Raw genomic sequence first — 26965 nt, 5'->3', positions numbered from 1 at the left:
CCGGGCGGAGCTGCGGCTGCAACGTCCAGCTGCCGGACCGACCTCCAGCCGTGCAGACCTTGGGAGCGGCGCCGGGCCCCCTCCCCCCCCATCTCCCCAGCCCACCCTCGGAGCGTCCCGAGCCCCCTCCCTGCTCCCTGCAACTGTGCTGGTAAGTCCCACTCTCCGCACGAAACTTTTTTGCTGGCGAATTTGAGTCCTGCCGCGGGACCAGGAGATACAATGTAACCAGTGGGGGTGGGGAGGGGGTGAAGAATTGAGAATAGCCGTCTTGAAATAAACTATTCACGACTCCATAGCGTCCCTAAAATGGATTAGATCTCAGCCATTTCCCGAGTTCGTGAAACTCTTATTTGGCTGGTTAAATTTGTAGATAGGGAGATGAGGGGGTTTGCTCCAACTTCGCTCTCCCCTCCCCCATTTCTCTGAGATTAAGCCCTTCTCGAGACTTTCCCCTCCATATCCCAAGTATCTTTGGCTTTCTCAAAGCTCATCCCTTCCCGACTCCGGCGTGGCAAGGCCCCCCTCCCCCGGGTACTTCGGGTTCACCTCCTCTCCCATGCCACCGGGGACCCCGCGATCCTTCGGACTGCACACTCCCTCAGGGTCTATGGGTCTGGCACCGCGGCCAAAGACGTGCAGCGGCTGGGTCCGGCTGTGGAGGGAGGGGCTGAGGCTGGGGTTCGTCCGAAACCCGGCGGGCGGGGCCGGGAAGGGGAGGTGTAGGGGGCCGGACGGGGCGGAGCAGGCGGCATTTGCGGCCGGCGCCGGGGTGGAGAGTTGTGCGCCGGTCCCTGGGCCTGAGCTCCGGCTCGGGCTCGGGCGCCTGCGATGTCTCAAGATGGCGGAGCTGGGCGAATTAAAGGTACCGGCCCCCTCCCCCATCCCCATCTGGACTGAGCCCGGCTGTACGCCGAGTCTGGGAAGCGACCGAGACTGGGTGCTGAGGGCTCGGGTGGGGGCCGGAGACGTGGTGGGGACTGGCTGCTGGGGATGGTGAGAAGTGGCTGTGGGCGAGGAAGGGGCTGCGCGGGGCTCCGGGGGCGGGGCCGCGGGGCAGATGTAGGGGTGGGGCCGAGGGGAATTGCAGCTGCTGGGGGCCGAGGCTCAGGGGGCGGGGACGCGGGGTAGAAGTCGGATTTGGTAGTAGGGGCAGATGTAGGGGCAGGGCGGGGAGGAAAAGCTGCTGTAGAGGCAAAGTGGGCGAGTCGATCGAGGCCTAGAGATGTGACAGTAGGGGGCAGATGATGGGAATGGGGCTGGGGGGCCGATTACCGGGAGGTTCCTGGGGGAAAGGCGCTGAGAGGATAGGGACTTTGGGGCTGCTGTTGGGATCCGAGCCTTGGGAAGTACCAGTAGGTGGCTGAGATCTAGGGGGCGGGGCTGTACGGATAGATCGAAGGGGTGGGGCAGAAGCATCCTGAAGGCTGAGAGGAAGGTCCTGCCTTAGTGAGTCGGTATCTCTGGGCAGAGAGAGAGGTGTGAGACTATGGGATTGAAAAGGAGAATTTCTTGACAAAGTTAATGGAGAAATAAAGACAGGACAAAGGAGATAAGGATGGGGATAAAGGTAGAGGAGCAAGTTTTTAGTCATATTCCTCAAAAGGGGCCCAAAGCCATAATGCCTTCGTAAGAATTTCAGATGACTAGTTAGATCGGCCCGTGACAGGGTCTCCTGGAGATTCACAGACGTGAGTCCTTTAAGCGGAGAGTTTACCACTACCAGAATCTTGAGGATAACCATCTCGCAGAATCTTTAAAAACCATGGGGTTCACCCCCTTGCCTCCTGGCTTTATTCTGCCTTTTGAAATGGAACCAGAGTCATGGGAAGGCCTGAGGTCTAGTCACTGGTTCCAGCTTCCTAGGAGAGCGTGCAGTTCTGCAGTCTGGCTCAGGGGCTGCTCACTTTCTCCCCATTCTTCCAGGGGCTCTCTTTAGAGCTTTCCCCTTGTTTCTCCCACCGCTGTGGAGGAAGGGAAGGATCACTTACTTTCTCTGGGTAGGAGAAGCAGGTTATTAGTTCCTGGCAGATGAAGTAAACAGGTAAACAGGAAGGATACCTGGACTTCACAATTCATTGTTAACCCCTCACCCCAAGATTTGGTCCTGTTTCTCTCCCAGAAAAAATAGGACTGAGGGGTGAGTGGTTATGTAAATAACACCAATAAAAGGTTTGGGGAGTTATGAGCATTGAGCCCTGACCTGGCCACAAAAGCTTGGGGAAAATAGCTGAGGTAGATTGAGGTGTGGAGAGGAGTTGACTTCGAGGCACAAGCCTCCAGCCACCTGGCCCCTTTCTTCCCTGCGGGGCTGTCTGGCCTGAATCCTCTTCTCCCTCTCCTCTCTGTCTCCTGTCCTCTTCCCAGGAGGCTAGGATGGGTCTGAGAGTCTGAGAAAGAGCAGGAGAGGAGATAAGCGGCTTAAAGGAGGGTCCAGGGTCAAGGCAGGGAGGTGGGAGGAGGCTGTAGTGGACTCAAAGGTGTGGTGTAGGGTGGCATGCACCCTCTCCCACCTGGTCAACTCACAGGATGGGGAGACAGGATTGCTCAAGCCTGGGGGGTAGTGGAGAGGTGACCTGAGGGTTGCTAGAATGGGACTTAGATGTCCTTTTAGCCAGGTAGGCAGTGTGGCAGTAATCCACGGGCTACAGAGCATTTTTCAGATCCGTGCTGGAGGGAAAGTGCGTTGCCCACCGAATAGCTCAGCCCCAGTGTCTTTGGCAGGACAGGCCTGTGCAAGGTAGGATCCTCAAGCTTCTCTGATCTCCACAGCACATGGTGATGAGTTTCCGGGTGTCTGAGCTCCAGGTGCTCCTCGGCTTTGCTGGCCGAAACAAGAGTGGACGGAAGCACGAGCTCCTGGCCAAGGCCCTACACCTCCTCAAGTCCAGCTGTGCCCCCAGCGTCCAGATGAAGATCAAAGAGCTTTACCGCCGACGCTTTCCCCGCAAGACCCTGGGGCCCTCTGATCTTTCCCTGCTCGCCTTGCCCCCTGGAACCCCTCCTGTAGGCTCTCCCGGTCCTCTGGCTCCCATTCCCCCGGCCCTCTTGGCCCCTGGTACCCTGCTGGGCCCCAAGCGTGAAGTGGACATGCACCCTCCTCTGCCCCAGCCTGTGCATCCTGACGTTACCATGAAACCATTGCCCTTCTATGAAATCTACGGGGAGCTCATCCGGCCCACCACCCTCGGTATGGCTCTTTGTGGTCCCTGGGTCTTCCTGGCCTCCCTGCCTCTTCCTCAAGCCTTTCTTAGGCTTTCATCCTGTGAGATCAGCACGCTGGGATGGGGCCACTTCTGTGGCCACCTGGGCATGGGCTTGGGAGTAACTGCCCCTTTGTGTCTTCAGCATCTACTTCTAGCCAGCGGTTCGAGGAAGCGCACTTCACCTTTGCCCTCACCCCCCAGCAAGTGCAGCAGATTCTCACTTCCAGGTATGTCTCTTTGAGTCCTCCTGCCTCATCCTTGGGTGGTTACCCTGAGACTCTGCTGTCTGACTTTCTTCTTTTCTTTTTTGCCCTCCTTCTCACCATCTTCCTGCACCTGTTTTTTCCCTCATTCTCTTGTGTGTCTCATCTCTATCCACTGGACATCTAACTCTCTGTTTATCTGTTCACCCCTGTGCTACCTGCCAGGGGCCACATACTGACATCTCTCCTTCTCCCTCCCTGTTTCAGAGAGGTTCTGCCAGGAGCCAAATGCGATTATACCATACAGGTGCAGTTAAGGTGAGTTGGTGCTGTCTCCCAGCAGGACTCCCACTGAGGGTGGGAACGAAGTGAGGGTGTGAGTGTTCCTATTAGGAGATATCCCTGCTCCGTTCACATCCACCCTAGCCCTGGAGTTCTTGTTTGGAAGCTAAAGGCTACAGATATCCTTGACTGATTTTCTGAGATTGCCTACTTCTCTCTATCAGATTTTGTTCCAGAAACTGCCTCCCACACTTTCATCTTCTCTTATCTGTTACCAGGTTCTGTCTCTGTGAGACCAGCTGCCCCCAGGAAGATTACTTCCCCCCCAACCTCTTTGTCAAGGTCAATGGGAAACTGTGCCCCCTGCCGGTAAATGCTCTTCTTCTTCTGACAGTCACCCTGTCCTTATTTCAGTTCTTCAATGTTAGCTACACATCTATTATGAAAGAGACATGCCTAGTACAGTGCCTGACACATAGTAGGTGCTCAGTTTACTGCCTGAATCAATATAGTCTAGTGACAACTAGGACAGGGATGAATAAAGGTTCTCTTAGAACCCAGAGGAGGGACATTGTTGTTGTTCAGTCGCTAAGTTGTGTACAACTCTTTGCGACCCCATGGACTATAGCATGCAAGTCCTCTGTGTCCTTCACCATCTCCCAGAGTTCACCCAAGTTCATGTCCATTGAATCAGTGTTGGTATTCAATCATCTCATCCTCTGCTGCCCTTTTCTCCTTTTGCCTTCAATCTTTCCCAGCATCAGGAGGGATATTAGTTCAACTCAAAGACTCAGAGAAGATTCTCAGAAGTGATGATCCTAGAGTTGAGGGTTAGAAGAAATCAGGTATCCCTACTCTTCCTTTTTAAGAAAGCAGTGAACAGGTTCCTTTATCTTTGGTCAGTGAATAAGCTCTCCTTTTCCCCCAGGAATGAACCTCACTCCCAATCCTAGATAGTGCCCCAGTTTTCTGAGTCACTGAATGGGCCCCCATCTCCTTGGTCAGAGAGTGAGCTGACCTTTTCTCTGGGAACTGAGTAACCTAAGACAAGATGTGTTGACCAGTCTGCCCCCCATCTCCTCCAGGGTTACCTTCCCCCTACCAAGAACGGGGCTGAACCCAAGAGACCCAGCCGCCCCATCAACATCACACCCCTGGCTCGTCTCTCGGCCACTGTTCCCAACACCATCGTGGTCAACTGGTCGTCTGAGTTTGGACGGGTGAGCATGGTTGAGGCAGGGAGCCTGGAGAAGCCTGCAGGGAATGAGAGGGAACCATTAAGTGTCTTGGGCTGGGGAATCACCCATCTTTTTGTGGGTCTCTCTCCCTTAACTTGCTGTCTCTGGCCCTCGTGTGACAAAGCGGAGGTGGTGGTAGTCGTGTACAATGCAGAGGCTAATTGTTTCCCCCACCTCCAAGTAGAATTACTCCTTGTCTGTGTACCTGGTGAGGCAGCTGACGGCAGGGACCCTGCTACAAAAACTCAGAGCAAAGGGCATCCGGAACCCAGACCACTCCCGGGCACTGAGTGAGTAACATCTTGTCCCTCTTCCCTCAACCCAGATCCAGTTTTTCTTGGCCCCTGGTCTTTATAGTTAAACTTACACCCTTCTTGTGACAACTTACCTTGTTACCTTTTACATGAACCCTCACCCTTGTGGTACCCCTCTTACCAGTCTTTGTGGTTGAAAAGTGGGGCCATTCCCCACTTTTGAGGCATTGGGTGACACTCTTGCATTCCCAGTTATACATCTGCTTTGTACCTCACAGACCCTAACTGTTGGAATATGGGTTCTCCAGACCAGAAAGTCTTTTTTAAACTTAAAATTTTAATTATTTATGGCATGCAGGTTTAGTTCCCTGACCAGGGATTGAATCCGTGCCCCTTGCAGTAACATGAAGTATTAACCACTGATCACCAGGGAAGTCCCTAGAAAGAGTCTTAAGTATCGTCTACTCTAACCCTCTTGGCGATACTTCAGTTCCCTCTAGGTTTTCTCTACCGAGTGTCTAGGTTGTCTCTGCCAAAGATGCTAAAGATTAAGCATCTTTAGGGACTGGGAGATGCCCTTCCCCCACAGCCTTCATAATGCAGGCCCCAGGCCACCCCCATATGATATCCCATGGGCCCCCAAAGGCTCTCTCCCCAGCTACCTCTCAGCCGGGGCCATCTGCTTCTGGCTTTAGCATCTCCCAGGCCTCTCCAGCCTTGCTGACCCTGTGGCTCTGGCCCCACTCTTGTTTCAGTCAAGGAGAAGTTGACCGCTGACCCGGACAGTGAGGTGGCTACTACGAGTCTCCGGGTGTCACTCATGTGCCCGGTGGGTACCAGGGACAGGAGGAGGAGGAGAAGGGGTTGGAGGGGTGGGATGAACTTCTGGATGCAGATGAGGGTTTGTAGGGCAGTTAGCAGAAAGCTTTCTGGGACATGGGGACTCTGACCAGAGAACTTGTCTCTCTCAGCTCGGGAAGATGCGCTTGACTGTCCCTTGTCGCGCCCTCACCTGCGCCCACCTGCAGAGCTTCGATGCTGCCCTTTATCTACAGATGAACGAGAAGAAGCCAACGTGGACATGTCCTGTGTGTGACAAGAAAGCTCCCTATGAATCTCTTATCATTGATGGGTAGGACCATTCTACATTCTGCTTCCTTTTACTGAGGATATCTGCTATGACTGCCCCCCCCCCCCATATATAAATCCATATCTTTAACTTAATTCCCCTCCCTTGAACCCTCTTACTGGTCTATTTTATATAAATATTATGTATCTTCCCAACATTGAGGACTCACTACACATTGTGCTGAGAACTTTGCATGCCTTATCTCATTGAATCCTGTGAGATGCCAATAACCCTGTCATCATAGGTGAGGGAAGCTGAAGCCTAGAAAGATGGAGTATCTTGCTCAAAGTTATACTGTAAATCAAGTGGCAGAGCCAAGTATATGAACTGTTACATAGAACAATCACCTGACGTCTTACTGTACATAGCAGTCAGGTTCTTTTGAGGTCCTGGATGTGCTGATCTAGCAAGTTTTAACTCTCTTCCAGATTCTCTGTTATGGTTCTTGTTACCAGTGCCTTTTTTGAAGTGGTTTATAGAGTTCTGTACAGAGGGCTTCCCTGGTGGCTCTGAATGGTAAAGAATCTGCCTGCAATGCAGGACACCCGGGTTCAATCCCTGGGTCAGGAAGATCCCCTGGAGAAGGGAATGGCTACCCACTCCAGTATTCTTGCCTGGGAAATCCCATGGACAGAGGAACCTGGCAGGCTACAGTCCATGGGGTCACAAAGATTGGGACATGACTGAGTGGCTAACACTTTCGTAGTGTTCTGTACCTCTGCGCCTTCTGTCTTGTCCCTAGTACCACACGAAACAGATTTTTAAGAATGTATTTATTTTAAAACTTAGCATTTAAAGTTTTCACAGCTCTTTTATACACCTTGGGCTTCCCTCATAGCTCAGTTGGTAAAGAATCCACCTGCAATGCAGGAGACCCTGGTTCGATTCCTGGGTCGAGAAGATCCCCTGGAGAAGGGATAGGCCACCCACTCCAGTATTCTTGGGCTTCCCTTGTGGCTCAGCTTGTAAAGAATCCACCTGCAATGTGGGAGACCTGGGTTTGATCCCTGGGTTGGGAACATCTGGAGAAGGGAAAGGCTACCCACTCCAGTATTCTGGCCCATAGAGTCCATGGGGTTACAAAGAGGCAGACACAACTGAGCGACTTCACTTTCACTTTCTTTATATACCTTATTTTGATTCCAACAACCCAGAGAGGTCAGGAGGGTGGATAACAGCCCTAATTTGCAGATGAGGAAACAGGTTCAGGAAGGTGAGTCCTAGAACTCTGTGGCCACTGTTCCAGCCACGTGAATTCCCATCTTTCCTCTCCCCCAGTTTATTCATGGAGATTCTTAATTCCTGCTCGGATTGTGATGAGATCCAGTTCATGGAAGATGGATCCTGGTGCCCAATGAAACCCAAGAAGGAGGCATCTGAGGTTTGCCCCCCGCCAGGGTATGGGCTGGATGGTGAGTGACCCCCTGTCTCCCAGTTGAGCTAAGTCTTGTGTGGCTTCTTCTCTGAGACACAGTCTTCTTACCACCCACAGGCCTCCAGTATAGCCCAGTCCAAGAGGGCAATCCATCGGAGAGTAAGAAGAAGGTTGAAGTTATTGACCTGACAGTAGAAAGCTCCTCAGACGAGGAGGACCTGCCCCCGACGAAGAAGCACTGTCCTGTCACCTCAGCTGCCATCCCGGCTCTACCTGGAAGCAAAGGGTATGAAGAAACAGACTGAATCTACAGCACAGGGCACAGAGGGAGAAATCAGGAATGCGCAAACCCTGGGGCAGAGAGGGGACTTGGGATGCTGAACTGGGTGAGGGCACCTGTGATTCCACCTCTTCCCTCACAGAGTCCTGACATCTGGTCACCAGCCCTCTTCGGTGCTGCGGAGCCCTGCTGTGGGCACGCTGGGCGGGGATTTCCTGTCCAGTCTCCCCCTCCATGAGTACCCGCCTGCCTTCCCTCTCGGGGCTGATATCCAAGGTATGACACGGCTCACAGCATGGGGCCCTGCACTACCGCGTCCTCCCCCAAACCCGCTCAGAACCCTTGCTTTTCTGTAAAGGGCTACAATCCAGGGAACTTCTTTGAGTGTGTGTGTCTGTGTGTCTGTGTGATGTTTAGATAGGAGGCTGATTTTAATTTTTCTTTTCCTACCAGGTTTAGATTTATTTTCTTTCCTTCAGACTGAGAGTCAGGTAAGCGGTCCCTTCTCCACCTCAGATCTCTGAAGCTTTCTCTCTAGGCACTGATGGGGCCCCTCATTTTCCTGGGAGACCTAAATCGGCTTCTTCATGAAGGAAGGGTGGGGTGGTACGGGCAGATTATTTCCCTCGGAGGCCCCGCCTGGGACGTCCTCAGATTCTCACCCGTGTCTTCCTCTGTCCCGTAACTTACTGTTTGTCTCTAGTTTTTGGGTAGTTCTGCTCTTGTCTGCTCACCCTCACCCTGCCCCCAACCCATGTGCACTTGAGCACCGTGACTGCCCTAGCCGGACATTCCACACATTTCAGACGCCCACAGGGCCGAGCTGGTGGGGCTGTCTCAGGGCAGGGAAGAGGGGTGGGGTGTGGGGATGTGGGGGAAGGAGTCAGAGGAGAGCTCTCCTGCTTCTCAGAGAACTCTTTGGGATTCTGAGGGGTTGATTTATTCCATATGATATTTGTGAGATGAGTGACTGGGAGGCGGGTAAGGAAGGTCCGGATAAAATCTTACACCACACTCTTGCTTCCTCCCAGCACTATGGTCCCTCTGTCATCACCTCACTAGATGAACAGGATGCCCTGGGCCACTTCTTCCAGTACCGAGGGACCCCTTCCCACTTCCTGGGCCCGCTCACCCCCACGTTGGGGAGCTCTCACCGCAGTGCCACGCCGGCACCCCCTCCTGGCCGTGTCAGTAGCATTGTGGCCCCTGGGGGGACCTTAAGGGAGGGGCACGGAGGACCCCTGCCCTCAGGTCCCTCTTTGGCTGGCTGTCGGTCAGACATCATTTCCCTGGACTGAGTCTCCCAACACTGAACAAGTATGCTGTGGAGTCTAGACTCCTGGCCGCTCTGACCCCTTGGGGTGGGGAGGGGGCTTTGGTCAAAGGCCAGAAATACCTTCATGGACACTGGTTTTTTGGCCTTATCTCTGCCTGACGAGGCTAGCACCCAAAGGGTTAATATTTAACCTTTTTAAGGACATCTGGGGTCTGTTTTTGGAAATGTTCTTTGACATCCAGCACATTCCTTTGGGTCCGTTAACCTAGGCAGTGGGAGGCAGATGGGATGGGACGTGAGTTGGGGAAAGGGCTGAGTCCTCAGCCTTGACTGTCTTGAGCCTTGTGGGGAGGGGGCTTTTCTCATGTTCCCCAGATGCCCTCTCTTCCCAGCCCCCACAGCCGGCTCTGTTCCTTCCCCACTCCATCGTCTCTTCACGTCCATTCCGTTTTCTTTGGCCAAACAGACAGGTAGAGTAACTGAGATAGGCAGACACGTGGAGGGAGAATTCTATTTTGGGTTGCAGATATTTTGTGCGTAAACAAGAAAAACCAAAATATTCCAAAGATGACTTTCCTTGCCTCCTACTGCCCAGTATGACTGAGGAGGAGATAAGGCCTTAGCCCGGATTCCCAGGCGTTTGGGAGAAGGGCCTGGCTGACTGCCTGGGTCTCTATTTATATATTTAAGTTCACAACGTTGCTTACGCTGACCAGCCTGGGGCCTGAGCTTCTCAAGGCTGGTGGCCCTGGGGTTAGGTCTGGCTCATTCTGCACCTTTCCTGGGAGGGGGGAGCATCCTTGTGCTCTCTCCTGTCTCCCTTTTCAGGCTCCTCTGGGGCCTAGGATCTATGTTGTAATTTTACTTTTTATTTTCACAGTTGTAGCAAAGTTCTTACTCATAATAAAGGTTGTGAATGTTCTGTGAGTGTCACGGAGGTGGGCTGGGGAGGGGATTAAGCACTCGGCTTTCCAGATCCCTGGTGTGGGGAGGTGGGGAGGGAGGTCCATGCTCTGTTCTTCCCTTGCTGGCCCTGGGTCCAAGTGAGCTCCACTTCCTCATGGTAGGGGTGTTACACCGAGGACTTCCCAGGGTAGTTGCTCTTTCTTCCCTTCTTTTCCCCAAGCCCATAAGCACACTAGCCCCTTCAGCCCAACACTGTGGAGTCCTTATGTCCTTCCTCATCCTTACCTGCCCAGATGTTGCAGCCAGAGCGTGAGGGCAAACTTGGTCCCAGAGCTGACCCTCTCTCTGCAGTCTGCCGTGGCTGGTGTTGTCCGCAGCAGGGTAGATGTGGGCAAGGCCAGAAGGCGGGCTCCTCCATTCTCTGCTAGTTCCACTGCACTGCAGAATGACGGCTCCTGTCTGGGCTGGGCCTTGTGGCTTAGCCAGGCCCACTTCTATATCCATTAGGTCATGTGATCCTCCAACCACCACAGGAGAGGGGTTGGGGGGGGTTAACCTCATTTTACAGAAAGGAGGGTAAAGTGACTTGCCCCAATGAGAGTGCGGGACTGAAACCCAGGGAGGTCTTCAAAGCTAGCCAGTTAGACAGGAACCCTTGGGAGTATCATAGGCAGTGTCTTTGATCTATGTGCTTTCTTCATTATCAGTTGACCAACTCCCTCCCTAAATCTCCCCCACAACACACATCTTCCCCTGAGGAGGAGACAGAAGGTGAACTTCTCAGGGTCTATGTGTTGGAGGGATAGGGAGAAGTTCCTACTTACGGGACAGAAGATGGTAGGTCCTGGGGAAGATGTTTGAGGGTCTCTGTCCCATCCTCTGTGGCAGCCACTGCAGCTGCTATGTCTGGTCCCAGCCACATGAAGGCACTCACCTCTCCTGCATTTGGTTGAATCCGGGCCTGGGGCCAGACATGTTGATCCTTTAGTCAAGGCCTCTCTTGGAAGACCTGTTCTTGATCACAGCCTACCCACAGGTGGAATGGAGAGACTTGGAGCAGGGACAGGGGAGAGGCTATTGTATTTCGTGGTTATCTCTGACTTTCCCCCCAGCTTAGTCATCGTTGGAACCAGTTTGTCTGGGCCTCAGCCCCATTTCCTTTTTGTCAGCCCTACCTGGAGCTGCTGCTGTGACTCCTGGGAGATGACAAGTAGGTAGAGGACGATGTGATGGTATTTGGGGAGACCCCAGCTCAGCTTAGGGGGGTAGGCAGACTAAGAAGAAAAATAGAGAACTTCCTGTCCCTTTTTGAGACTTTGAAAACGCAGCTGAGGAAGTGGAGAGTAGAAATGGTATAGGAGGGACATGGGTCAGAGTCATGGGATTGGGGACTCCAAACCACCCACACTCCATCAGTTCCCCTGTGGTCAAGGCAAGTAGGGCTGTTCTGTGGGCTTTGTTGGGTTAGTATTTTTTACGTGCTCTTGGTTAGATAGGAAGGAACCTCTCCCAGGCCCCTGTCTCACCTCCCATAACCCCAGAGGGACCCAGGAGAACTGGCCCTGGGGCAGCTGGAGTCCACTTTCCTCCCAAAGCTCTCGAAGCCCCCCATCCAGCAGCTGGGGGGTGAGAGGATAGGAGGTCAGAGAGGCCAATGCCTGGCTCCTACAAGTCCTGTGTTTGCCCTTCCCCCAGCCCACACTCCAGCCTGGTCCCAGACAGGGTCTCTTCTTCAGCAGAGGGTGCAGGTTGGCTGGGTTGATTGGTTACCTCTTCATCAGGTTCCACATGCCCACCTGCAACAACAGTGGGACCAGTAGGTGAAAGGTAGTGTTCCTGTCCAGGGACCCCCCCCATTCACTATGCTTGCCCCCTCCGCCAGTGGGCACAGGTGCAGTTGTAGCCCCTTGTGATTCGGGGACCTATCACACTTCTGGGCCTACTTCTGTCATTCTGAGACTGGGAAGAGCACTGTGGGGTAGAGGCAGGCTTCTTTCCTGGACATTGGGCCTTCTCCGGTCACTCACCTGGCGGTACCCAGAGGTTGGGCGAAACTTTGAGGGTGCTTGTCCTTCGCGTCAACAAAACAGTCTGATCGCTGGACTGCAGAATGACCGCCACACCCAGATCCACACCTCGACCATTCGGGGGCAGCTCGACCCCCGGAGCCCTGGGCTGTTGGTCCAGGGCCGCAAAAGGGCAGAAAGGGGGTCGCTGGCGGGAGGGAGCCACTGGGGTTAACATCGCAGGAGAGACAAGGAACTGGAGGAGCCCGAGGCAGGTGACCGGCCCAGGCCTCTCGCCTCCAGCTCCCCCCCACCCCGCTCCCGGTCCCTTCCTTCGGCCCTTCACCCGCCCCGTCGCGTCCCCTCCGCCCCACCTGGAGCGGAAGCCTGGCCGACGCGCCTGGGAAAGGCTTATCCGAGAGAACCAGTTGTCCGCGCTTCAGGCCGCAGTGCGTGGGCCACGGCCCGAGCCCCGACCCGCCCAGGAGGCCGCACACACTCTGCGCGAAGCTCACCGACTCCGGGCGCCCGGAGAGGAGTAGCAGCACCCGTGTCGCCGCCATCACGGCTCCGGCGCGCTGGGCGCCCTCTGGTGGCCCAGCAGCGCTTCCCCTCCGAGCTTTCCGCCGGCTCGGAAGGAAGCCGGGCTTCCGGAACGGCCCAGGGGGAAATTTAGGGAAGAGCCTTGGGGATGATCCAGGAGTGTAATAAATGACAAAGCGGAACGCCTCTAAATCCTCAGCTCCTCTTGTCCTCCCATCTTCTGTTTAGGAAAATGATCCCCAGACTGAGTGATTTCTGGACTCACGTGTCATTTCCCACCAGTCAAGGGTGGAACTATGTAAGTATCTCTCCGGGGCACTCTGCACACCTGTGCTAGCAGGTTAACACCTGGGATTAATTACATCTATCTCTTAGCCAGACACCCAGGAAGCATTCTTGTCACCTTCTCTTTCTTTTCACTCAAATGGCAGCCAAGTCCACCAGATTCTACCTCCTTAAATGTTCTCAAATCCGTGTAATCTCCAGCCTCCAGTGCCCTAGTTCAAGTCTTCCTCATATTCTGCCCGAGGTATTATTGCAAGTCTGTAAGTAGTCCATCCTAAAGGTAATCAGCCCTGAATATTCTTTGGAAGGACTGATGCTGAAGCTGACACTCCAATACTTTGGCCACGTGATGCAAAGAACTGATTCATTTGAAAAGACACTGATGCTGGGAAAAATTGAAGGCAGGAGAAGGGGACGACAGAGGATGAGATGGTTGGATGGCATCACCGACTCAGTGGACATGAGTTTGAGTAAACCCTGGGAGCTGGTGATGGACAGGGAGGCCTGGCGTGCAGCAGTCCATGGTGTCACAGAGTCGGACGTGACTGAGTGACTAAACTGAAATAGTCCTGCCCCCACCAATTCATTCTCTACAGTTCAGAGTGATCTTTCCAAAACACAAGTCTGCTCATTTTGCTTCTCAGTGCTCTCAGGATAAGCTAAGCTACTTACCACAGCATAGCAAGGACCCACCAGTCCTTGCTCCTGCCTGTCAATTCTGGCAGGACTTATGCCGTTTTCTAGTCATATCCTATTTGTGGTTCCCCTAAGAAACGCTCTACTTCCCTCTGGGGTCTTTCCCCCTTTCACCTGGTAAATCCCTATCTTTCAAAATACAGATTGTGTCACTTCTCTTTGCTTACTTCTTTGCCTAACCCTTCCCCCCTTTACTTCTATACTACAGTCCCCCAACACATCCTTGAACTTATTTGTCTTCTTTCATTACGTTTGTGCTCGAGGCTATTCATCATTGCATCCGAGTACTGGGGACGTAACTTGTGCTGAAAAATAATGGTAAGTGTCTTGAAGGCAGAGACGGTATTGTATTAAGAGTTATCTTTGTATATTGTATCTACAGTTAATTGGCATTCCAATATTTAATGAATTAGGACAAACACTGGTAGGAGCAAACTGAAGTGATTATGAAACAACACCTAACTGCTTTAAATGAAATGAAGCTGCTGGGACAAATTATACCAACTAGAATAGTCATCTATCCACAGTACTGAGAGAGGGAAGTTACAATTGCCAGTTTTTAGGAATAATGGTGAAGAGAAAGTCAGTGATTTATTGAGTGCTTATCATATGCCAAGCACTGTGCTAAGTGTTTCACACACATAATTTCAGATGTGTTAGAAGCCCAGAGCTGGCAAATGTGACATTTATCCATAGATTCTAGTATGGCTGCTTGGGCCAATCCACCTGCTAGCCCTAAAAATAGCTTTTATCCCCCTCTCCGTGGTAGTCTTTCACATTCTCTACACTGTGTGTGTGTTTAATATTACAGTTTAACAAAGTAAAGAGCAGGTGCAGCTTTTTGAAAATGGAATAAAAAGCTTAGGAAGAAGTTTTTCTCATTGTCAGAGATGTTCAAACACAGCTTTAGCTGTGTTCTCGGTGGGAACTGATGCATCTAATAGATGATTAATCTAGTTGATTTAAGGTTCTTTCTCCTGCCAAGATTTGATGAGGGTAGAATATAATGATGGTTCTAAAACAGGATTAGCAAACTTAAAAAAAAGACAGGTCACACTCTGGTGTACTCTGGGTGGTAGGGAGAGGGAATGTCAGTACAGAATCTGGATCCTCTCCTACTCCTTTATTCGTCCTTCCAATCCCCTCAGATCTCTGGAGGGAAACTTTTCTTCTGGGTCACTGTCTCTTCATGGTGCTCTCGATGTATGACTCCAGCAGGAAGATGGTTTCATCCACCTGGATCTCACAGGCATCCAACCTGAATGAAAAAAATGAGAGCATCTGTCCAGACTGAACATTTATCAGCGTATTTAAGATTAGAGGCTGGACTGGTTACCCTCGAAAGTACTGGGCAGAAGGCAGGAGAACTAATAGCTCATTCTCCCACTGACCAAGCATCTAGTGTGTGCTAGGCACTGTGGGAATTGCTGAGGGTTCAAAAAACAACGCCTCTGTTCCAGGAGAAGTTATAGTCTCATTTGCAAGGAGGAAAAAGCACATGTTAAAGGCACAGGTGTAAAAGGACCTAGTGTCTTTTAAAATAGAAGCTGAGAGTGGCTGAGGCTGAAAGTGATTAGGAATAGAAGGGAGTACTGCTTCTACTGATATACTGATAAAAATCATCTATGAAAAACCCATACTGAGCATCATACTTAGTGGAGAATGACTGAAAACTTTCCCCCTATGATTAGGAACAAGACAAGGATGCCTGCTTTTTACTTCCATTCAACATTTCACTGGAAGTTCTAGTCTGGAAATTAGGCAAGAAAAACAAACAAAAGGCATCTGGATTTAAAAGGAAGAAGTAAAGCTATTTCTAATTCACAGATGACATAATCCTATGGACAGAAAAATCTCAAAGGATCCACAAAAAACTTACCACATCTAGTAAATGAATTGGCAAAATTGCAGGATGTAAAATCAAAACACAAAAATCAGTTCTATTTCCACACACTGGCAATGAACAATTCAAGAATGAAATTTAAGAAAACACTAAAACAGCATCAAAAAAATAAACAGGAATAAATTTAACCAAAAAAACTGTAAGACTTGAATAATGAAAACATCATTGAAAGAGATTAAGGAAGAACTAAGTAAATGGAAAGACTTTTCATATTCATGGGTTGGAAGATTTAGTATCATTAAGATGGCAATCTTTCCCAGAGTAATCTACAGATTCAAAGCAATCCCTATGAAGGTCTATGGTGAGGAGTGAAAGGAAATGAGGATGAAGGGACAGGCTAGTATGAAACCATGAAAGGACTTGTATGTTAGGCCAAGGAGGCTGGTCTTTTTGCTGTAAACAAGAAGTCAATAAAGCATTTAAAGTAGAAGAGTGATATCAATCCCTTTAAAGAAACTAACTTTGAAAGCATTATAAGAAATGGTTTGAAGGGGGAGGTGACTGCAAAGGTCTGGGAAAAAGGTGAGAAGGGCGTGCATGGAGAGCAAGATGAAAGGCCAGATTTGGGACACACAGCTGAAGTAACATCAACAGTTGTGGTGAACATGAGACAGAGAGAGAGAGGAGAGAGAAAAGAGATGAGAGGAGAGAGAGAGAGGTGAGGGACGAGAAGCTGAGAATATCTTCAGAAATTTGAGCTTAGGAAAATAGGTGGATTAAATTCTGTTAATTGACGTGAGGAGGAAGATAGTGAGTTTCAGTTTGCTCATGTTAAGAAGGAGGGGCGGCAGGACATCAAAGTGGGTTTGTTTGGAGGGTACTTTGAAACACAGCTTTGAGGTTTGTGAGGCTTACTTGTTGACGTTGCGTTTCAGGGTCTCTAGCTGCTGGCGTTCGGGGGCTGTGATCATCTCCTCTATTTCTTGTAGTTGTGCCTCCTCTGCACCTGTAGCCTGCATAGATGCAATGATGGCTTCTACCCTCTGAGACTTTTCTAGTAGACGCCTGTCAGAACAACACAACTCTGAGGCATGTCCCCTAGCCTTGGAAATTCTTTTATCCCATAGACCTGGGGCATAACTCCCCCTTTACTATGTTCCTGGTCAAAGTGGACAGTGTCACTCTCTAAGGACGTTTTCTACGAGTTTAATTAGAAATGTGACTATTCCTGAAACTCCTGCTGCTTCTCCCTTGTACTTAAAATTTGGTGCCAGTTTACATGTTGCTCATAAATTCAATCTGCAAAACTATTTCACTGGGGATATATGAGAAAAGTGTATACGAATGCATGATTATGCCAAACTAAGCCAATAATTCAGTGCAACCAGACAGGTTATTATCTCTATTGGTTTCCGTTTCTATAGGAAATTTCCCCATAAGCTTTATGGCCTTGAAAAATGTAATTACTCAGTTGAAAAATGTTACTCACTTGTTTTCTTTGGTTTCAAATTGTCTCCTTTCTATTAAGTTCGCTACACTCTGAGGGGAGAGAAGAAATGCACATAGTTCTATATAAGTAGCTCAGGCAAAACAACTAAAGGGGGTGCCAGGGTGAGACATCTCTGTAGAGGGGATGGGGAGGAGTTACCTTGTAGCACCTATGCAGCAGCATCCGGGCAGCTGACAGGATGCTCACAGTGTATAAATAGAAGGTCCGGGATGGGGCATGGTCTGGTGTTTTGGGAATTTCCTGTTTGTCCACAGAAAGAAAAATAAGGGACATTATACTTTCCTTCAGAACTGGCAAAGTAAATACCTGTGCCATCTGGAGTTACTAAGCCCTCTCTTTCACCTATATTCCCTCTCCCCCAGGCATACAGCATCTGTGTTTATAGCATAATCAGCCATATGGAGCGCTGGGATGTCCTGTTTTTCCCTTTGATTGTCAACATCCTGAGTGGGGAAGAAAGAGAAGGGACTTAACATTTACTGAGCAACTCTTATGTGCCAAGTAGACTGTATTTGATTTTTACAACAAACTATATTATTTCTGTTACCTCCATCTATAACCATTTTGTAGGTGGGAAGAAGGACGGTAGGTAATTTGCTTAGTGTAACTGGGTGATAGACAGAGCTGTGATTCTGATTCCAAAATCCATTCTATCTTACTTCCTTTTAGGGTAGAGTACATAGCTCTGCATGCAGTGAGGACCCAACAGGTGCTATTGATAGACTGACCGGTAATAAACTTAAGGCTTGAGGAAAGGATAAATCACAGGAACAAGGAGCTAAAGAAAAAAAGGTAGGGTGATTCTGGGGTGATTTCTTGGCTGTGCCTCTTTTTTACAAGTCCAGATAAAGCTCCATAGTTATCTTGCAAGTGCTTGCTATGTCTTTGTCAATTTTTTTTTTTTTTATTCTGTCTCAAAGATGGATACAGAGTTTGTTTGAGGTTCAGAATATTTGCTTCAGCAATTTCTCTCATCTGTCACCTCTGCTGGTTGGCAATTATTGTTACCTGCAGTGATATGAAATTTTCTGAGAGCATCTTATAAAGCATATCCTTTGCCTCCTTTGCTGGAATCATTGCAAAATCTTCTACTTGCTTCTGCTCCAGGTGTTTCTTTTGTAAAACTAGACGGAATATTCTGGCACAGCGAGATCCAAATCTGGAAAGGAATAAAGAAAGCAAATGGCATGCCAAAATAAATTAGCTTTAGTTCTTAGTCACAGAGGGTTGTTTAGTGTCTTATGTGTGGAGCAAGGACCTGAGAGGAATAGCAATCAGAGAATCCTTCCTAACTCCACAGATCAATGACAATACTGCTTATCATAAGAGTGTCACCAACTGCTGACTCGAATGCCTCAGTTCCCCCATTTGTAAGGAAAGGTGTTAGGAAGGATGATGAATTGGCATCCCTGGGAATTAAGCAGCAGGGTATTTAGGGTAAAGAGCAGTAATAGATGGGATCCATAGCAGTCCAATAGAAAATGGGGCAAGATGTACCAAGGTGTGCCTATACTGGTTGCTTACCTAATGATCAAATCACTTGTTCAAATGGGGTGTGAAAGGAAGTACCTGACCCCCAAACCTTTCAGGGTAACCCTCTTACCTCTCTTGTACGACGGACTCCAGAGTGGCCGTGGCTAGAGATCCTAGAGCCTTATGCAGGTCTTTATGTAGAGGGTAAAGGTCACTCCATAATGTTTTGGCCTGAATATTGTGCTCTTAGTTTTACTCCCGAGTCGTTAATTTAAAATTTAAATACTATTTTTTCACATTAGTCTCATTTATGTTATGTAAGTATTTCAAAACCTTAATTAACTTAAGGTGCTTAAGTCAGGGTTTTGATTAACTAAAATTTAGTTAGTTAACAGTCTGTTTTACTTCTTTATCATCAGTGTTTTAGTTCAATTTTCTAACTTACTTAGTATACTGTATGTGTGTGTTAGTTGCTCAGTCGTGTCCAACTCTGCGACCCCATGGACTGTAGCCTGCCAGGCTCTTCTGACCGTGGAATTCTCTAGGCAAGAATACTGGAGTGGGTTGCCATTCCCTTCCCCACTTAGTATACTAAATATCAAATCTTTCCTAAAGTCACCCTTCTGTTTCATAGTTCAGGCTGCCTGACTGTTAAGGAAATAACCACCCATAAGGATACTGATGACATACATTCCTCCACCACTGTCGCCAGACTTTCCAACAAACTCTAGCTATTAAAAAAAGAGGGAGAGAGAACATGTGTTATCTGAATGGAAAGTCCAGTGATTCTGTTTCCAGAAGAGCAAATCCACTAGAGTCGGTAGCAGGAGGCTCTCCCATCAGGCGATGGTAGAGAAGTTGTCTGAGCTGGCTAGGTAGAGAATGAAGCCGCAGAAGACTGCTACCAGTTATCAGCGGCAGAAATTAATCCTAAACACAATAGAAAAAAGAAAGAAAAGAAAAAAAAAAAAGAAAAAAAGACTTACTGGATCATCTGCCAGCAGAGTGAGATACTGATCAAGAACTTGCTTAGAGATGTTATAGCCAACAGGTAGGGATCTGAAGATCTATGGAGCAAAAAGAGACAGTGAAAATGGGTTTGGGAACTTAGAACTGGTGACATTGCTGAAATAAAGATGTTTTAATTTTAGATATCACAAGTATAAAAATGTCCCAAAGCACAGCAGCATTGTTGATAAGAGTAAAAAACTAGAAAGAATTCATATGTCCAATAATAAGAAATTCATTAAAATATAGTACAGTGTGGCCCCTTAAGTGGAATGTGATATGGCCATTATAAAGAATGAGATAGATCATGAAAAGGAAGTTTATGTATACTGTCATATGAGAGAAGCAAGTTTAGAATAGTATCCAGAGTATAATCCCTTTTAAAATTTTTATTAAAAAATATACATATACCCACATTTGAATGAGACTATATGTAAGATGTCTGAATAAAGATATGTACCAAACTACTGACAAAGATCTCTGGGGTTGGGATTATGCAAAACTACATATGTATTTAAATTAGAGTATGTTACATACAAGAAGCACAGATTGTAAGGATTCAGTTTGATGAGTGCTGATAATTGTATATACCCATGTAACTACCATCTACAAGATACAGCACTTGCCTGCCATTTCTGAAAGTTTGGGGAACTACAACTTTGAAAAACTATACATTTCTAGGGACTTCCCTGGGGGTCCAGTGGCTGAGACTCTGTGCTCCCAAAGCAGGGTGCCCACGTTCAATCCCTGGTCAGGGAACTAGACCCCACATGCTGCAACTAAGTTTGCATGCTGCAATGAAAGATAATGCATGCTGCAACAAAGATTAAAGATTCCACGTGTAGCAACTAAGACCCAGTGCAGCTAAATAAATAAATAAATATTAAAAAAGAACTATAGATCTCTAAATACAGGTCCATATAATTATTTTTGTCATTGGAAAAACATTTGTATTTAAATTTTTGTTATATAATAACTTAAAAAAATCTAAACACTGTAAAAACACAACTATATTTAACATGGATAAATATTGGTATGATTACAAACAGTAACAGAATATAAAGTATTTGATATATTAAATCAATAAAACTTAATAAACAAAATATTAAAACATTAAAAAATATATAATATACTGAAAAAAAATACAAGCAGCCAAATAATATCACTTTGCTGTAGAGCAGAAATTAACATTGTAAATCAACTTTACTTCAATAAAATATATTAAAAATGAAAAAAAAAAGAATTACTTGTACTTTGACAAAATAGTGGTTTAGGTTTTTAAAGGCTGAATTCCTAAGAGGCCAAATGTTTCAGTACGTACCACCTGGGGATAATCACTGTTCCACCTCAAATGGCAAAAACCCTTTCTTTCAAGGTCTGGACCTAACCTAATCCCAGGCTCTACGTATAATAATTAGAATATCCAAGAATCTGTCAGAAAACTAGTTTAAGAAGCATGAAGCTCACCTCATTGGAAGACAATGGCTGGGTGAAGGGGGCACCAGAGGGAGTGGTGACCTCACTCATCCGGAGCATGGTCCTCACGATCTCACTACTGGTCTAGGTTTGAACAGTGAACTGGAATTCAGAATTCACTCTGCTGCAGGGGCTCTGGCTATATGCCAATGGCCACGTCCGGTAAACAGTGTCATGTTCCTGATAGCCACTGTCCCACCCATTGAGATATCACCTGGTCCATCCTGTTGGCAACTGCGCTGACAATGGCTTGGTCACGGAAGTGCTGGTGGAATCTGTCAAGGTTGGCCTGCCAATAAATCCCATCATCTGGAATGGGCTGAGGAGGAGAAAAGTACCAGAAAGAAACATTTAGATACAGTGAAGTTTTCAGGGGAGGGGTTTGGATTTCACTGTTCCTTTTCCTATACAATAGTGACTAAATTGGTTGGAGAAAAAAAACATTCAATTGTGTGGATTTAGTGAAGTGAAAGTTGCTCAGTTGTGTCCGACTCTTTGTGATCCCATGGACTATACAGCCCATGGAATTCTCCAGGCCAGAATACTGGAGTGGGTAGCCTTTCCCTTCTCCAGGGAATGTTCCCAACCCAGGGATCAAACCCAGGTCTCCCACATTGCAGGCGGATTCTTTACCAGCCGAGCCACAAGGGAAGCCCAATCAGAGGTCTACTTTTCTTTATCTTGTCATTACCTTATTTTAGGCTCTAATCTTGACTCACCTGAATGACTATAGGTAGCCTCCTAACTAATTTTCTTTTTTTTTTTTAATGAACACTATAAAAGAGGATAATTTGGTTTTCTGTTTTTAATCTTTTTTTTTTCGCACTGTCCTCCCTGTTTCTCACAGAGCTGTGCTTTTTCAGCTTTTAAGGTACAGTTCCCCTGAAGAATCTGAAAAAAGCTATGAGTACTCTATAGAAAAATGTACATATGAACAAGTACAGGTGGACTCTCTGAAATGCATCCATGAAATTGTACAAGTTATGAACCACTGTACTATAGTAACATTTCTAAAACTTAAATCTAGCTACTTCATTCACCTGTCTACGACTCCCCCTTATCTTCAGGGTGAAGTGTAAACCTCTTAGTCAATCAAAAAATATTTATTGATATTATGCTAGTATTCCAGGTACCAGGGACAAGATATTGTCCTCAAAGAGTTACAGTCTATTGGGAGCACAAATAATACATAATTTCATCTACCTTTAAATGCTGTGAAGATGAAATGGGAAAATGTGGTAGAGAATGGAGTAGAGACTGGGCAAAGGTGCGCGAGCTCTTAAAAAACAGCATTTGAACTGAGATCGGAATGATGAAAAAGAGGCAACTACATGAAGATCTAACGAAGAAATCCTAGGGACGAAAGCCAAAAGACTAGAAAGAGCATGTATGACACATTTGAGGGACGGAAGGAAGAGCTGAGATTGGAGAGCCTCGTCTCCAGCAGATCATGCAAAGACTTAGTTCATGTAAAGGGTAATAATCCATGGTAAAGATCTAGATTGCTTCTAGGAGTAATGGGAAGTTTTAAAGGAGTCAAATATCAGTGATGGGTTTTTCTTTTTTTTAAAGAACAATTTAGGAAGTCATTTTGGCTCTTATGTAGGTATGAATGTAGGCAGAGAGACCACTTAGGAGAGCGTTGGTGAAGTCTTCACTACAGTGATAGTGGTTTGGACTAAGGTGACTGGTAAGAAATAGTCAGATTTGAATTAATTTTAGAAATTGGGTTGACAGGTTTTACTGTGAGGTCAGATGGCTCCCAGGACTTTGGTTTAAGCAAATGGTATCCTAGGTGGTTTGTCTTGGTGATGTCCCTAAGATGAGGAAAGCTTAGGAGGGAATAGATAGCTAGGAATGAGAAATCAATTACTCTGTTCTAGTCATACTACTTTCGGGATGCTTACTAGACATCTTTAAAGGGATGCTGAGAAGGCATTTGAATGTAAGAGCTCAGGCCTACATATATCTTTCTAGACTCATTTGTGTCCACTCATCCCTGTGGTCTCTATAGTCCAGCCACAGTGATCAATTTAAACTTTTTCTAGGCCCTTTATTTTTGCATAAGCTACTACCTCTGTCCAATGAGGTTGAGCCTCAGAAGGGAGACAGTAATGGACAGCAGAGAGACAGTAATGGGGTGCCCTCTTTGTTAGTCTGTCCCAGGCCAACATTTGATGAAGTTCATAATCCTACTACTTCTCAACCCAAGAAACTTGAAGCTCTTTTGGGGCTTGTTATCTCAGTGCTCTTCCTGGCTGGCCTCAGAGTGAAGACTCCAAGTCCAGAAGCATCATTACCTCTTTGTTATCTGTGGTCTGTTTTGGTCTCTTGGCCTTGGGCTCCCCAGTAGCATCTTCATCAGACGATCTCCTCCTTTTACCTTTCCCTGCCAAACAGAACAGTTGCACTGATAGGCTACATCTCCTATGATGACAGGAAACGGCGGAAGGTGACAGCAGGTGTCGCTATCCCAAAGACATCTGTAGTGGCCTCTAGGTAAGAGATGTTGAGGAGATGGAGAACTACAAGAAATTCAAGTTAATGATGAAGTCATCTGAAACTCAACATGTTCAAAAAGAAACTCATAGTCTCTCTCCCTCAAACTGCTTCTGTTCCAAGGCTTCCTTTCACAGTGAACGGTATGCTCATCCTTCCATGTACGCCAGCCAGATGTCATTCTTGATTTCTGTTTTCCTCACCCCTTCTATGCCTGATTATTCACTGGTTTGTCTACATTTACTTTTGCCCCATCCTTTCTGCAGACAGAAACATATTTTTAAAATGCAAATTAGATCATGTTACTTCCTCTAAAATCCTTTAGTAGTTTTCCTTCGCATCTAGGATAAAGAACAAGTGCTCTATGAGGTCTTGCATGATCTATTCCCTGCCTATCTCTCTAACCTTATTGTATGGCTCTCTTTCCTTTGCTCTCTATGCTTTAACTACACTGATCTTCTTTTAATTCCTCAAATATACTGTTTTTTTTCCCTCACTACATACAATTTCTTTTGCCAAGAATGCTTATCCTCTGTACCTCTTCACACCTTACCTCACTGACTGGCTCCTACTTCTGCTTCAAATCTTGGTTCAAATGCCATTTTCTCAAAGAAGCATGTGCCCCCAACTCCCAGGTAAATCTGGTCCCCTGTTATATATTTTCCTAACACTGCTAACACACTTTTCATACTTTTTCTTTGTGAGACTATCTGATTAATGTAATGCCTTATGGAGGGCAGGGACCATAATGTTTTTTTCATCACTTTATACCACAGTATCTGGCATAGAGCAAATCCTTGGTAACTGCTTCATTGATTAAGTCATTCATTTAACAATCACTATGAAACTTTCATGAAAGAATCTACAATTAGGGCAAGTCACAGATCTCAGGGGCAAAATTCCTTACCTATCAAGCTCAGTTTAGGAACCAGGTACATGTCCTTTTCATTGATGACAAGAGTGGGGGCAGGTGGTGGCGGCCCAGTGTCTGAATTCTCAGTGGCAGGCACCAAGGGGCAACGCTGCACAAAGTGTGTGTCCACGAGTCGCACAAATGTGTTTGACACCTCAGCATAGTCCATGGTCTTGCCATCTGTATGACAGGAGGAAACAGGCATGAGACGGCCTCAGATAGCTAAGGGTTCACTCCTGCAGCCAGTCAATCTATGCTTTCGTCAACAGCCGTGGACACAGTACTGACCTTCCATAGTCTCTGTGAGCCTATCTGCTACTTTCTTCACAACAGCGGACATTGTCATTTTGCCATTCAACAGCAGCTCCTCAACAATCAGCTCTCCCGTGTCACTGTACAGTGTTTTGGCGGTATAGATGTACCGGGGATACCTAAGCATTCGCAACACCCGGCTGCACTGGGCTTCATACTCCACCACGCCACGTTTGTGCACTTGATGTATCACCAAGTTGTGCTGGATGAGGACACAAAGGGCTTTTTTTACCTAGAGAGGATATAAAAGAAAGAGAAGAAAAATCTGAAGATGCAGTTCATTACTGCTGGCAAGTTTTGTCCAACAGTTTCCTAAATATCAAGAGACAGCTGCAAATTGCTCCCTCTCTCCACTGGAATAGTTAGAATCGTGAGTGGAAAAAATCAGGAAGATTCCTTACTATGATGCTCATATTTCCTCCAATCTTTATCTTTCAAAGTACAGTTTACTTCCCCTCTATTATTCTCATTCCTAAAATGTAGTACTGAGATTAACAGACTCATTATGAATAAATGAAGTATGGGATAGAGGGGGAAAGATTTGCCTAAGAAGATACAAGGAGCCAGAACTCTTTGAGAAGCAGAACCTTGGGCCCTATGTCTCATTCTCTCTCTCCTGTTAAATAACACCATTCTGATCCTAGGGCAGACTTTGCTCTTTTCCATTTTGTAGGGTTATCCAGTCTCTTACTCATGTCTGACTCTTTGCAACCCTATGGACTGCAGCACAGCAGGCTCCTCTGTCCTTGTGGGGCAGGCAGTAACAATATTCAAGGGTAGGTAAAAGAAATTAATGAAATGAAAGCAAATTGATGTGATCCAAACATACCTGATCCAGCGAAGTTCCTGTGTCATGGGCAATAACTCTTAGGGGCTGGCCGCCAGTTCTGATTAGGTGGACTCCAATTTTTTCTACAATCTCTCCAAAATGCTCTTGCAGCAACAAAGAACACAGTTTAATTTCTGCTTGAGTCATTATGCTGAGGAGTCTCAGAGCTAGGAAAAAAATAAAAGACAGTATGATGGGAAGTTTTTCTTTTATGTTGGGAGCAGAATTGCTGAATGTAAATTCATGTTCTTCCTAGATGGCAATTTGACAGTAGATATACCAAAAGCCTTAAAATCTTGCATATCTTTGACCTAAATGCTTTTGTTTTGGATATTCTGTTCCAAGGGAATGATAAAAATATGTCACTTTAGAATAATGATATTCTGGGAACCTAATAAGTGATTATTCCAATAAATTATGGTATATGCATATAATGGAGTTCCATGCCAACATTCATAATACAATATGTATTAGTGTAGAAAAGTATTCATTAAGTGAAAGATGCAGGTTACAAAGCAAAATGTAGAGGAAAGTTTAATTATTGTGAAAAAACCCCCACACGCATTGAAAAAGAAGACTGGAAACCTATGTATGTGAGATTTATCTTTATGGGATCATGTATGGTTCTAATTTTCTTGAAAGATTGGGTGTAGATGGTTTTGCGATCTATCACAGACCTTAGATTCTATACCTCATTGTTTCACTCCTATTGGGACTGAACAGGCAAACAACTTTGCAAAGTAAGTTAGGAGGTAAATGATAGGGTGTTTCAGATAGGAGATGAAGTATGTTGTTAGCAGGGCAGTATTTAATTCTGAAATTTCGATTTCTTCACTAAGTAGACACAAAAAGAAACAGACATGGTTAACTATACAATCACAAGTCCTATCAAACACTGGTTTGTGCATTTATTTCTCCCAATTCTTCAGAAGCCAACCCAGACTTTGCCTTTCAGCTTCACTATTCCCATCCACAGGTCTTTCGGGACACATCTCCAGACCCTCTGCCATCCTCTAAAAGGATTTCTAGAGAGCCTGGGTCCTGGCTCTTCACTCCCTTCCCGCTGGTTCCGGTTCCGGATTGGATCCCCGGGTCCAGGGACAGGGCTGCCTCTTTCAGACCGCATTTTCCACTAACCTCTGGGTCAGTGCAACGTAACGCCGCCGAGTTCCCCACGACTGCTTCGTGAGGTTCCCGCTGACCGCCGGGGCAGAGGGGGAGCCCAAGGTCCCTTCGCGCAGGAGCGCGGCAACCGAGGAGGACCGGCGAAGAGGAAAAACGTGTGCCGCTCTACCCCAGCGTTTCGGTGGTTTCCGGGGACGCTCTTTCTTTCTTCTCGCTGGGAGTTTGGAGGACCGGCGAGGGGCTGTTTGAGAAGACGGCAGGCGGGCGGCGGCGGGCTGACTCTCCTTCCTGCGCCTCT

At 47.3% G+C, this 26965-nt stretch overlaps 3 protein-coding genes across 9 annotated transcripts; 1 reads left to right on the top strand and 2 right to left on the bottom strand.

Annotated features, from left to right (window-relative positions):
- On the top strand, nucleotides 1–17902 carry PIAS3 (protein inhibitor of activated STAT 3). Of its 4 annotated transcripts, XR_011487610.1 has the most exons (15): nucleotides 751–865; nucleotides 2773–3190; nucleotides 3349–3433; nucleotides 3677–3727; nucleotides 3970–4060; nucleotides 4777–4911; nucleotides 5114–5219; nucleotides 5939–6012; nucleotides 6155–6315; nucleotides 7591–7724; nucleotides 7805–7973; nucleotides 8110–8243; nucleotides 8421–8458; nucleotides 12927–13997; nucleotides 17702–17902. XR_011487610.1 is itself a non-coding variant. In XM_020904160.2 (14 exons), the coding sequence occupies exons 2-14, from the start codon at nucleotides 2776–2778 to the stop codon at nucleotides 9263–9265; spliced, it is 1860 nt and encodes a 619-aa protein (XP_020759819.2). In that variant the 5' UTR covers nucleotides 1–151; nucleotides 2773–2775; the 3' UTR covers nucleotides 9266–10165. The 4 variants fall into 4 exon arrangements, 3 of the variants coding, with proteins under 3 accessions (XP_020759819.2, XP_020759814.2, XP_070323318.1); XM_020904160.2 differs by lacking the exons at nucleotides 751–865; nucleotides 12927–13997; nucleotides 17702–17902 and adding exons at nucleotides 1–151; nucleotides 8999–10165; XM_020904155.2 differs by lacking the exons at nucleotides 12927–13997; nucleotides 17702–17902 and adding an exon at nucleotides 8999–10165.
- NUDT17 (nudix hydrolase 17) lies at nucleotides 7419–12773 on the bottom strand. Of its 4 annotated transcripts, none has more exons than XM_070467221.1 (8): nucleotides 12671–12773; nucleotides 12177–12363; nucleotides 11920–11945; nucleotides 11676–11768; nucleotides 11325–11423; nucleotides 10974–11110; nucleotides 10435–10587; nucleotides 7419–7960 (listed from the first exon to the last, which is right to left on the bottom strand). In XM_070467221.1, exons 1-8 carry the CDS (start codon nucleotides 12716–12718, stop codon nucleotides 7957–7959), a joined length of 747 nt encoding a protein of 248 aa, XP_070323322.1. In that variant the 5' UTR covers nucleotides 12719–12773; the 3' UTR covers nucleotides 7419–7956. The 4 variants fall into 4 exon arrangements, with proteins under 4 accessions (XP_070323322.1, XP_020759867.2, XP_070323321.1 ...); XM_020904208.2 differs by having other exon boundaries at nucleotides 12530–12755; XM_070467220.1 differs by lacking the exon at nucleotides 11325–11423 and having other exon boundaries at nucleotides 12530–12756.
- On the bottom strand, nucleotides 14742–26965 carry POLR3C (RNA polymerase III subunit C). The gene is made up of 15 exons (XM_020904186.2): nucleotides 26680–26965; nucleotides 25543–25709; nucleotides 24690–24945; nucleotides 24396–24581; nucleotides 23290–23378; nucleotides 21204–21308; nucleotides 20981–21073; nucleotides 19492–19572; nucleotides 19185–19236; nucleotides 18636–18696; nucleotides 18041–18191; nucleotides 17171–17272; nucleotides 17012–17061; nucleotides 16438–16587; nucleotides 14742–14937 (listed from the first exon to the last, which is right to left on the bottom strand). Exons 2-15 carry the CDS (start codon nucleotides 25687–25689, stop codon nucleotides 14856–14858), a joined length of 1605 nt encoding a protein of 534 aa, XP_020759845.2. The 5' UTR covers nucleotides 25690–25709; nucleotides 26680–26965; the 3' UTR covers nucleotides 14742–14855.

This window comes from Odocoileus virginianus, chromosome 5 (assembly GCF_023699985.2).
Source record: "Odocoileus virginianus isolate 20LAN1187 ecotype Illinois chromosome 5, Ovbor_1.2, whole genome shotgun sequence".
NCBI classification, from domain to species: Eukaryota; Metazoa; Chordata; class Mammalia; order Artiodactyla; family Cervidae; genus Odocoileus; species Odocoileus virginianus.
The sequence above is the reverse complement of the archived record's forward strand: the minus strand, read 5'-3'. Positions and strand labels throughout refer to the sequence as shown.

Coding starts and splice junctions, on each gene's coding strand:
- PIAS3 (XM_020904155.2), top strand. CDS start 842: ATGGCGGAGCTGGGCGAATTAAAG. Junction 3,434..3,676: donor CAGCAGATTCTCACTTCCAG/GTATGTCTCTTT, acceptor TCCCTGTTTCAG/AGAGGTTCTGCCAGGAGCCA. Junction 7,974..8,109: donor GCTCTACCTGGAAGCAAAGG/GTATGAAGAAAC, acceptor CTTCCCTCACAG/AGTCCTGACATCTGGTCACC.
- NUDT17 (XM_020904208.2), bottom strand. CDS start 12,718: ATGGCGGCGACACGGGTGCTGCTACTCCTCTCCGGGCGCCCGGAGTCG. Junction 11,946..12,176: donor CAACCTCTGGGTACCGCCAG/GTGAGTGACCGG, acceptor CTGTTGTTGCAG/GTGGGCATGTGGAACCTGAT. Junction 11,424..11,675: donor TCCCTCTGGGGTTATGGGAG/GTGAGACAGGGG, acceptor TTTTCTTCTTAG/TCTGCCTACCCCCCTAAGCT.
- POLR3C (XM_020904186.2), bottom strand. CDS start 25,689: ATGACTCAAGCAGAAATTAAACTGTGTTCTTTGTTGCTGCAAGAGCAT. Junction 23,379..24,395: donor TCCTAAACTGAGCTTGATAG/GTAAGGAATTTT, acceptor TCTGTTTGGCAG/GGAAAGGTAAAAGGAGGAGA. Junction 18,192..18,635: donor GAGTCCGTCGTACAAGAGAG/GTAAGAGGGTTA, acceptor ATTCCTTTCCAG/ATTTGGATCTCGCTGTGCCA.